An 11,979-nucleotide genomic window follows, 5' to 3' on the forward strand; every position below is an offset into this window, starting at 1 on the left:
TAAATGTATCAGTGCTTCTGATAGTGTTTAGGCCAGCAGAGAAAGCATTGCTGGCCCTGACCGCCCGCCACTGCCATAATGACAACGTGAAAAAGGTTTGTTTAAATTATTTAAAATAAAAAATCTAATCAAATCAAAAACTTTTTTCACATTGTTATTATGGGGTGTTGGTTTTAGAATTTTGAGGAAAATATCCATTTTCCAGATGTACTGTAAGTCTCTGATCCATTACCATAATTGATTATAGACTTGATCAGTAAAACAAATGTTTAGTCACTAAAAACTTTTTTGCTGGAGTTTATTATTTTGGTTTCTAAATAAAGAAAGGATGTCATGAATAAATGTGTTGTGTATGGAAGGTTTTAATTATTTTAATTATATGGGCTAATTAGTAGGTTGGTAGTTCAAGCTTTGGAACTGCAAAGCTGCCATTGTTAGGCCCTTGAGCTAGGCCCTTAACCCTCTTTGCTCCAGAGGCTTTGTATCTGTCAGAGAACCACCAGCCACACCCTCCTCTAATGCTCAACACTCCCGCTCAGCCTCTCTCTCCTATTAATCACCTGCACCTGTTTCCATCTCCCCTTTCACTCGCCGTCAGTGCACATACCTTAGATCACTTGGACTGCCTACGGATCCCACATTCTACGCTTTTTCCCGTATTCCTCGTTACCCTTTTCGAGAAGCTTGCTACAGCTAAGTTCATTATCTCCAGCACTCCCTTTTCTGTGTGTGCTAAGTTTAAGATCAATAAACTTCACCTTGTTTTACTCCCGGTTTCCGACGCCTGGTATTCCGTGACATCATGGCTGACCGTGTACTCTGACCTGTTTTCCAACCAGCTGGGATATGTAAAGAAAGAATTTCACTGTGCTGTAATGTACATGTCACTTTATTTAGATGGGATGATGCCTGTGTGTGATGACAAAAATGACTAAAACACATATTTGTCAAAGCTGTCACAAGTGATTGCCTCAGTCTCCTTTTTTCGTTATTTCCTTAAGTTTTGCAAGACATCTGATGAAATAAATCATGAAAAACAGGTGTGGGGAAGTGTTTAATAATTATTACTTGTTTTTATGTTTAATTCAAAAACCCAGAACACTGAAAAGACATTGCCTGTGTCATGAATCTCATTAACCAGACCCACTAGTGTAGGATTCCACTTCAGTTTCCCTTCCCTTAGTTTGGTTTCTTGTTTGGTTTCCTGGACCACAGGAACGTGTGTGTGTGTGTGTGTGTGTGTGTGTGTGTGTGTGTGTGTGTGTGTGTGTGTGTGTGTGTGTGAGAGAGAGAGAGTCATTTTTGCACCCTGGACACATTTCTGTTTTCTCATGAAGCCCAAACAAGAAACCAAACCATATAGAAGAAGGGAAACTGAAACTGAAGTGTAATCCTACACTAGTGGGTCTGGTTAATGAGATTCATGACACAGGGAATGTCTATTCAGTGTTCTGGTTTTATAGATATACATATATAATAATTCAAACCTTATATTAGAAATATTATTGTGTTTGTGTGCATGCACAAGGCAAAGGTGTTTGTGTGTGTCTGGGTGTGTCTGGGTGTTTACGAGTGTGTGTGTGTGTGTGCATGTGAGGTAATGTTAAGTTTCTGTTTCCTTTCTCCTCTATGCAACCAGCATAAATAGAGCAAGGAGGCAATGACAGAGAGAAAGGGAGACAGACAGAGACAGAGAGAACGTGTAGGTGAAAAAAGAGACAGTGATGGAGGATGAAGAGTGGATGAGTGTGTTTAATAGGAGAGCAGAAGAACTGCAGGACAAGTGGACGCTCCTGATGGACGACTCGATTCAACCAAAAAAAACAGCTCATGGGTTCTATGAGTACCTGAAAGGATCATTTGCACGGTAACATGGCACACACACACACACACACACAGACACACACACACACACACACTTTTTTATAACGATTATTTTACATTGTTATTACATAATTCTGTTTTTAACAGTATAATTATATACTCCTGATATTTATATAAAGTCTATGTTATGTAAATGTCAAAATCTCTTTTTTTTTCATTGAGCTTTTACCAGAAGTTACAGCTGAAAATCAGCAATTTTGACAGTAAAAACAGAATTCTAGAGAAATGCAATTTATAACACGATAGAAAAGGCTTTGTTTAAAAAAATGCTAATTTTACAATTCATTACACTTCTTTTTTTTCTTGGAATAAAACAGGTCATTCAAACATCTGATAATATTCACTCATTCAAACGCTACATTACTATATTGTATTCAGTACACAGTTAAATTTCAAATATTTCCATATTATTTCCATATCACCCCTGTAAACACAAGGGGTAATGTTCTGTTCTCTGCCTCATCACTGCCTCTCTTTGACAATATCATGTTTAAATTTGGAATTGATAATGACCAGGTAAAATGAATTATAGCTGAATGATATTTATTTATCTGCTATGTCCATTTGAAAGAACATTCTTAAATACAATACAAGGGGTTTTGGATAAGAAAAAGATATTCATTAATAAAAAAATAAAACTATTCCTCATTTTGTTCATGTAGAAATTATTAAAGGTGAAGTCTGATGTTGTGGGGCTGAGCTCGGTGCAGCTCACTGTTTAGAAAGTGTTCTGATTCTGTTGTTTCAGGATTGCAGTCAACAATGCTTTTACACACGTCACCTCAAGCTTACACACGTCACCTGCACTCTTACACACTTCCACTTAGACACACCTCACCTGCCCTTTCTTACCTATGATCTCTGTATTGTGTAGGTTTCGGTGTTCCGGGTGTGGCCGTTCATGGCCCTCTAAGCGAGTGATGGTGGTGTTTCACTTCTCACGGGATGCGGCAAGTGGCCGTGGCACTGTAAAAGTGCGCCACTTTAGGCAGGAGTGTCGCCGCTGCAATGATCACAGGAAGGAGAAGCCGAAATTCGGTAAAGAGAACATTGACATGATGGTGGAGAAACTGATAGAGAAGATTAAATTCAGGTGCTATGGCGAGGACGTAGGAGAATCTGGCCGAACCTCACACTTTATCGATAGAGTGAACGGTCCACATGAAAGTGCACACTGTGAGGCCTGTCAGCTGGGGATTTGCCAAAAGGGAACATGATCTTCACACCTGCCCCAGGGTTTTAGTGTTAACTATTTCTTTACCCACTGTTAGGGTGATTATCTGACACTTCTAGAGGGCCATCCTTATACCACCCCGAATGACCCCCAACCACCTCCAGAAGACCATGTGATGATTTCAAGTCTGCACAATGGTCATATAATTAATAAGTTACAAATGTATTATTGTATTATTATAATTGTGTAATTTAGTTTAATATATACAAAGGTAATGTACAAAAAAAAATGTGAATAAAGAATAAAGTATATATTTTTTAAATATATATATTTAGAATTGTCATTTTTTTCCTCTGTTCCACTCAAAGCGATGCCAATATGTATCTCTGAAAAAAATGTCCAGCTGTCCCACTCAACGCCATGGTTATCTGGCCCTGTGAAAAACGTTCCTCTGTCTCACAGAGACACACCTTCTTCCATTCAGTACCACAGTGATCTGTCCCTCAAAAATACACACCCGTTGTCCCACTCAAAGTTATGACTATCTGTCCCAATAAGACATAGTCTCTGTCCCACTCAAAGCCATGTCTATCTGCTCCTCTGAAAGACATGCCATCTATCCCACTCAAAGCCATGCCTATCTGTCCCAATAAGACATGGTCTCTGTCCCACTCAAAGCCATGCCTATCTGTCCCAGTGAGACATGCACTCTGTCCCAATAAAAGACATACTGTACTGTCTTTCCCTCTAAAAACATGTCTCTTTGTTTTACTCACAGCAACATCTGCCCTGTAAAATGTATCATTTTGATTATTTTGCCTAAAAGTTCGGGGCCATAAGTCATAATTATAATAATAATAATAATAATAATAATATTAATAATAATAATGAGTTCTTTTGTACAGTTAATTAAAGGTGTGAGGAAAAAAACACGTCGATAATGATGCCATAAACACACACGCTCACTGATCATCGCAGGTGTTCAATAACACGCATAAAAACGCACAAACTCACACTCTCTGTGCATTAATCTTCTTCACTGCATCATGGGAAAAGTCGGATTTCTGTTCTGGACAACTTTTATCCTTGCCACAGGTAACTTACATTCATTATCTAATAAAACTCTGAACATTTTCTATTCCTAATAATAAATCTTAATATTATTATTAATATTATTATTATTATTATAATGAACTATTCACTGATTTCAGGTTGGTTCATTTGTCTGCATTTATTAATATACTTATAATTATTCTAAGATAGATAGATAGATAGATAGATAGATAGATAGATAGATAGATAGATAGATAGATAGATAGATAGATAGATAGATAGATAGATTAACAGACAGATGGACTGATGGACTGATTGATTGATTGATTGATTGATTGATTGATTGATTGATTGATTGATTGATTGATTCGATTAAACATTATTGTCATTGTGCAAAGTACATGTACAGAGCCAATTACATGCAGTTAACCAGAAGTGCATAAGTGGCCTATTTACAGTAATAGCAACATCCTGAATGGTGCAAAGATTGTGCAGTAAAATGCCCAAAATGCCCAATTCAAATAATATTTTTAAATAGATCAAATTGAAACTGAAATTGAAACTTTACTTAGAATTTCTTTTGGAATTTTATGTGGAAAATTTATGTGAAAGATTTCTGTGGATTATTAACTACAGGTTTATGAGGTGATGTTGAATATGTCTACTAAGATATTATCAGCCTTTATAAATGTTAAATTATTATTATTATTATTATTATTATTATTATTATTATTATTATTATTATTAGAAGTGGTAGTAGTAGTAGTAGTAGTAGTTGTAGTAGTAGAAATAATGATAAAGTAAAAGTTCACCATTAATTAAACATGAAAATCCTAATAGTAAATACAATTATTTATCAGAATATTATAATTATATAATCACATCATATATTTGTAATATTTGTAATAGTATTTTCAAAGATATTACACAAGCTTATCACACAGTTGCTTCATCTTTATTAATATCTTAACAATAACAATGTACTATTAAATATGTGACAAAATCCTAAGCATATATTCAAGTTTATTCTCTGTATTTATAATTTAGGACACTGTACAACATTCTTGTGTGTGTGTGTGTGTGTGTGTGTGTGTGTGTGTGTGTGTGTGTGTGTGTGTGTGTGTGTGTGTGTGTGTGTTCCTCAGTCTCAGTGTGTTTGTGTGAGCTGATGTGTAAGCCAGGTCAGAGTGGACCATCCTATGAGTCTCTACAGGAAGTATTTGAGAGAAAGCCTTTCAGACCTTCTGTGAATCTGAGTAACCCCACCATTGCCAACATCTCTTTCACCCTGTATGCTGTACTTGGAGTGGTAAGTGTGTGTGTGTGTGTGTGTGTGTGTGTGTGTGTGTGTGTGTGTGTGTGTGTGTGTGTGTGTGTGCTTTATCACCCTCTTTGAACTTGTTCTTTCTCACTTTCTCTCATGCTGTCAGAATGAGAAGACTCAGATCCTCACCACTTTCCTCTGGCTGCGGTTGGTAAGGACATGGCTGTGTTCCAAACCACTGTTCTATATATTGTTGGCTTACTTCATATAACTCATTACTGATCTTTTATGTGGTACCTCAAAGGCCACCTTATTTTCAGAAACCTGACAGTAAACAAGTGTGGGCCAGACGTGTAGTCTGTTAATTAAAATTCTCAGTCCTCAAGAGACTAATGACTTAGCAGCCGCTTAAGACACAGCCGGAGTGCGCTCATGTGATTGTTGTCTTGTGTGTGTGTGTGTGTGTGTGTGTGTGTGTGTGTGTGTGTGTGTGTGTGTGTGTGTGTGTGTGTGTGTGTGTGTGTGTGTGTGTGTGTGTGTGTGTGTGTGTGTGTGTGTGTGTGTGTGTGTGTGTGTGTGTGTGTGTGTGTTTTCCTATAGTACTGGTTTCATGAATTCCTGATCTGGGACCCTGAGGAGTGTGATGGGATCACTAAGATCTCACTTCCAGTTAGCAACCTCTGGTCACCTGACATCATCATCTATGAGTTGTTAGTATTTGTTTTTCACCTTTCCTCAGATCTTCTGAATCACTTTTAGGGTTATTGTGTCTCACTTTCAGGCGCTGACCCTTTCTAAGTGTCAATGAACTCTCTCTTTCTCTCTCTCTCTCTCTCTCTCTCTCTCTCTCTCTCTCTCAGTGTGGACGATGATGTATCTCAGGCATGTCCATATGTCTATGTTAACCACACGGGTCACATTCGTTATGATCGGATGCTGAGACTCGTCACAGCGTGTAACCTCGAGATCTTCAGTTTCCCCTTTGATGTTCAAAACTGTACCTTTACCTTCGGCTCCTACATGCACACAAGTAACTTCCTTAATCTAAACTTCAACTATACACACACTTCATCTACCGTACACTTCATCTACTCTTTATAACACTTAGTATACACTCCACACACACTTCAACTACTGTACACTTCATCTACTCTTATAACACTCAGTATACACTCCGCACACACTTCATCTACTGTACACTTCCTCTACTCTTTATAACACTCAGTATACACTCCACACACACTTCATCTACTGTACACTTCATCTACTCTTTATAACGCTCAGTATATACTCCATATACTCTTTATATACACTTTATAACACCCCATACATACTTCACTTACACTTCATCTACTGTACACTTCATCTATACTCCACCTACACTTTATAACACTCAATACACACTTTGTTTACATTTTACACTTCATCTATACTTTAAAATGCTCCATCTATTCTTTATAACACTCTATAAATGTCTATAATTTATAATACTTTATCTATACTTCATCTATACTTTATAACACTTCATGGACACTTCATCTATACTTTATAGCACTCCATACACATTCCATATCTACTTTATAACACAATCTATTCTTTTTCCTCATTATACACTCTCTATATTTTATAACACGTCATACACACTTCATTTACCTTTTAAATAACAATTCATATGCATGCCATACACACTTCATCTACACTACATCTGCATTTTATAACACTTCATAAGCACTTCACCTACACTTTCCAACATTTCATCATAGTTCATCTGTATATCATTTGCACTTCATAGCACCTTGTCTACACTAAGAAATTGTAAAATTTTTGGGTTGTGTGTACAGTTCGGGATGTGAGGGTGAAACCCGCTCTACCCTTCGACCAGATGTCAGAGAACTCGAAGCGTTACCTGGAGGCCAGCGGGGAGTGGGAGCTGGTGGTTATTTTGGGAGAAGCAGGAGTTCTAAACTTCGGTGTAGACGAGTGGGACATCATCACCTTCTGGGTGAGAGACAAAACATACACCCAGATACAACAATATTCCACTGAATTGGGTGTGGCCTCTGCACAAGTTCACACAAAACTCAATCATATATCATTTTACTTATATTATCTTAACATTTCATTACTGACACTTTTAATAAGATCACATCAACTCAGAAGGAGGAAAGGATGAAGTTCAGTATACATACTGAATCTGTTGAATAATGAGGATCAGAAGATTTGACAATTAAATGTCATATCAAAACGATTTCAGACCTGACTATATTGCACACACTATTTTTCACACATGCTCATCTTTTAACAATGTGTGTGTGGGTGTGTGGGTGTGTGTGTGTGTGTAGGTGGTGATCAAGCGCCGGCCAATCCTCTACGTGGTAAACTTGCTCATCCCGAGCTCCTTCCTCATGATCATTGACATTCTGTCCTTCTATTTGCCACCTCACAGCGTCGACCGCGCCTCCTTTAAGATGACGCTGATTCTTGGTTACACCGTTTTCCTGCTCATCATGAACGACCTGCTGCCGAGCACGGCCAACGGCACACCAATCATCGGTGATCTGATGATCTGATCTTTAACTAACCTTAAATATTACTAAATATTATGCACGTAATTAACATTATTTATACACATTTTTCCTTGAAACACAGTGAAATTGTCCTGAAATTGACAGAAGTCCTGGAGAGCTTCTCTAATGGGTTATTGATTTGGTTATAGAGGAGATCTAGTTGGGAGATAACGCGTTGTCTCAGAATGGAGTACGCTTTGGAATGCGGAGCGATCATTTTGGCTCTTTAACATTTTATCTGCTGAATTTTACATCATATGATGAAGTACAGTGGCCCTTGTATATTTAATGTTTGAAAGTAAGCAAAGCAGGAGAGAAGACTTTGGAAGCAAATGGGCCTCCAATGTCATGTAAAGCAAGTCCAGTCAGATTCAAGTGCTGGTCAAGAAACAATTATTTAAACAAATTGCAATGCAAACAATTCAAAACGTAATTCAATGGCATAAATATAAAATATGTATAGGTCAGGTGATGAATGAACAACGTGAACTAGACTGAAAATGAACAAAAAGCAAAGGCTTTGTATTCGGCAGATAACTGAACAAAATACTTCAGTGTGACAACATGGAAACAAAGGATTATAAATAGGTGTGAATTGGACGTGGAAGTGGAGACAGCTGTGACTGGAAAAACACATGAGCACAAAAACACAATGATGAGACAAGACAGGAGACATTGCAAGAACAAACACATACCCATGTGGCTTTAAATACAGAGAAGGAAATGTGGAAGTGCGTTAAAGCTTGTAACCGGACTAACTTTCCAAGAGAGAGGAAAATCTCTGACATTCAGCTTGAACCAGACAAATCATGCTTCATCTGGGAATTTGCATGTCCAAAAATAAAGTGCTCTAATGTTTACTGCATGATAATTCTGCTTAAATAGTGGAAGCTTGTTCGCTTAAAAACTGGCTATACCATGAGATCTCAGAGCAGCTGTCCCCAATATGTTTTGCACCACCATTTTTTGTTTCACGCAAAACTATTTTTCCACAGATCTGGGGTGGGTCAGGGCCGTTTCTTGGGTTTTTCGGCACCTAGGCGAGATTCCTATTGTGACCCACCACCCTTGTGGCTCCACCCCCACACCATACAAATGAGAAAAAAATCAGTCGCAAACTTCCATAAAAAAGCTTCAAAACATTTAAGAATAATTGCAAAATAGTCTGGATTTTAAGTATGTATACATACGCTGTATATGAAACTTTAGCATGAAAAAACAGGTAAATAATATAATAAAAAGATACAACAAAATTAGTTTAACACAACAATATTTTACGCTACTCTCGGTGGGGCGAGGGTGGTGGCGGGACAGGGGGCGCTCAATGGTGCGCTCACAGTTAGTTGTGCTCTAGGCGACCACCTAGTTTGCCTATGCCTAGAAACGTGCTGGGAAGTTTGTCACACGCATAACTAAACACATTAACCTGCATATTAAATTATGATTATACTCATTATATGATATTATATGTTATGCAGAATCAGTGCAAACTTAATTTTACGATGCATAGAGAAAAAAAATGCGACTGCAGGTAATTGGCTCAGGCAGAAGTGGTCATTTTTCAAAAATGACAAACCACAAAAGTCAATAAAATTGATTGAAAATAAAAATGTGAAGGTTTTTATTATTTTTGTATGGCCTGGTACCAAATAATCTATGGCCCAGCACCTGTCCATGGTCTAGTGGGTTTAGATCCCTGTCTTAGAAGAAAGTGGAGTTTATATGATAAATATTTCCATAACAATAATCGAAAAACTGTTCAAGCTTGTTGAGTCTTGTGACAAACACGTGATTTTAATTTTCTGTATAATTTATAATTTTTTATCTCTGTCCCTTCAGGTATTTATTTCTCTGTGTGTTTGGCTATGATGGTCATCAGTCTGCTGGAGACGGTTATCATCACCAACGTCCTTCATCACAACTCCATGAAGTACCGCCCGGTTCCTCAGTGGGTCCGACTTGTGGTGCTGAAATACATCGCTCGCTTCATCTGTTACAGCGATCCAGACATCACACACACCCAGAGGAAAATAATGGAACAAAGAGAGATCTGGAGCACACAAGACACACACACCAACACTACACAACACACACATGCTAATGGTGAGTCTTACAGCAGTACACACACCAGTGCTACACTATGCATACTCACACACATCTGCAGGACTTATACACTACATTAAAAATAATACATTTGATAGTAGGTTAGGGGGGAAAAATGCCTTTAGTTGAAATCAATTAACATTCACTTTACACTCAATAACTCACACTGCTATTATTGTCATTATTATTAGCATCCTTAATATTATCCTTAGTTTTGTTCAGCTCACCTTTTGCATCAGCTGAATGAGTGTGTGTATATGTGTGTGTAGCAGCAGTGGGTGTGTCCCCCCTGTGTGTCCCTGAGCTGGTGGAGATCAGCGAGTGTGTGCGAGCAATTCGTGCTCGCCTCACCCTGTTGCAGCGAGAGGAAGCTCTGCAGGATGAGTGGTGTCATGTCGGCTACGTACTTGACTTCCTGCTGTTTCGCATTTACCTCATGCTCATCACCTGCTATGCTTTCGTTATCATCTTCATGTGGTGCATCTGGATGTACCAGTGATACACGCACACACACACACACACACACACATTGTATGCACTGTGTGTTATAAGCTGTGCTCATACTGCTTAAACAATTGAAGATTTGGATAATTTCTTTCCTCACTGTGCAAATAAATGTCATACTTAATTGATTGTGTTTAATTTTCAATGAAATTCCCATAAACATCTCTACACAACTATCTTTAATATCCTGACCCCACCCCTATTTTACATTAAGCCTAGTCCAATATCATTACTGTCATTTCAAATAGTAAAAAGAAACAATGCTCCTCCAGAGCCAAGGTGCTGCATAAAACTACACAAAACACAAGTGACACAAAACTAACTGGGACATAAGTAGACCTATACACAAGACAAGATAAAATGCACATTTGTGCAAACAACACAATACAGCAAGACATCCTCTAGTACCCCAACCACATTGACTCTCTTGACCACACATCTAATCTAACTTAACCAAAAACCTCAAATTGAGCACACCTCTACTACCCTGACTATATATCTTTTCGCTTGACCACACCCTGACTACCCCGACTCTGTCCCAGTTCTCCAACCACTACCCTACAACCCTAACTTGATCTCAGTACCCCAGCCACAACCCTTCTACCTTAACACCAACCCTACTACCCTGACCCGGTCCCAGATTTCTAAGCACAACCCTATTACCCTGATCCTCTCCCAGGTCCCCAACCAAACCCCTAATGGTGATGGACAGGTTGACGAACGAGGTCAGACAGGAGTCTCCGTGGACTATGACGTTTGCGGATGATATTGTGATTTGTGGTGAGAGTAGGGAGCAGGTGGAGAAGAGCCTGGAGAGGTGGAGGTACATGCTGAAGAGAAGGGGAATGAAAGTCAGTAGGAGTAAGACAGAGTACATGTGTGTGAATAAGAGGGAGGGTAGTGGGGTGGTGCGGTTGCAGGGAGAAGAGGTGAAGAAGTTGGAGGAGTTCAGGTACCTGGGGTCAACAGTGCAAAGTAATAGAGAGTGTGTTAGAGAAGTGAAGAAAAGAGTGCAGGCAGGGTGGAGTGGGTGAAGAAGAGTGGCAGGAGTGATCTGTGAAAGAAGAGTATCTTAAAGAGTGAAAGGGAAAGTTTATAGGACTGTGGTGAGAACTGTGATGTTGTATGGTTTAGAGTGGCATTGAGTAGCAGAGCTGAAGATGTTCAGGTTTTCGTTGGGAGTGACAAGGATTGACAATATTAAAAATTAGTTTATTAGAGGGACAGCGCATGTAGGATGTTTTGGTGACAAGGTGAGAAAGGTGACATTGAGATGGTTTGGACATGTGCAGAGGAGGGACACAAGGTATATCGGTAGGAGAATGCTGAGGATGGACCTGCCAGGAAGGAGGAAAAGAGGAAGGCTAAAGAGGAGGTTTATGAATGTGGTGAGAGAAAAAATGTATGTAGTTGGTTTGAAAGAGGCAGAA

The 11,979-nt window shown here is 38.8% G+C and overlaps 2 protein-coding genes across 3 annotated transcripts; both read left to right on the forward strand.

Annotated features, from left to right (window-relative positions):
* The first annotated feature begins 1,647 nt into the window (after window positions 1–1,647).
* Window positions 1,648–3,372, forward strand: LOC124391337 (receptor-transporting protein 3-like). Its single transcript, XM_046857847.1, has 2 exons — window positions 1,648–1,867; window positions 2,759–3,372. The coding sequence occupies exons 1-2, from the start codon at window positions 1,725–1,727 to the stop codon at window positions 3,099–3,101; spliced, it is 486 nt and encodes a 161-aa protein (XP_046713803.1). The 5' UTR covers window positions 1,648–1,724; the 3' UTR covers window positions 3,102–3,372.
* A 1,899-nt stretch (window positions 3,373–5,271) lies between these two features.
* LOC124391409 (5-hydroxytryptamine receptor 3A-like) lies at window positions 5,272–10,615 on the forward strand. 2 transcript variants are annotated; one of them, XM_046857968.1, is made up of 8 exons: window positions 5,272–5,420; window positions 5,542–5,586; window positions 5,976–6,085; window positions 6,236–6,405; window positions 7,217–7,377; window positions 7,718–7,928; window positions 9,782–10,045; window positions 10,315–10,615. In XM_046857968.1, exons 1-8 carry the CDS (start codon window positions 5,280–5,282, stop codon window positions 10,542–10,544), a joined length of 1,332 nt encoding a protein of 443 aa, XP_046713924.1. In that variant the 5' UTR covers window positions 5,272–5,279; the 3' UTR covers window positions 10,545–10,615. The 2 variants fall into 2 exon arrangements, with proteins under 2 accessions (XP_046713924.1, XP_046713925.1); XM_046857969.1 differs by having other exon boundaries at window positions 10,318–10,615.
* The last annotated feature ends 1,364 nt before the right edge of the window (window positions 10,616–11,979 follow it).

The sequence above is a fragment of the Silurus meridionalis genome, chromosome 9 (assembly GCF_014805685.1).
Source record: "Silurus meridionalis isolate SWU-2019-XX chromosome 9, ASM1480568v1, whole genome shotgun sequence".
Lineage (NCBI taxonomy): Eukaryota > Metazoa > Chordata > Actinopteri > Siluriformes > Siluridae > Silurus > Silurus meridionalis.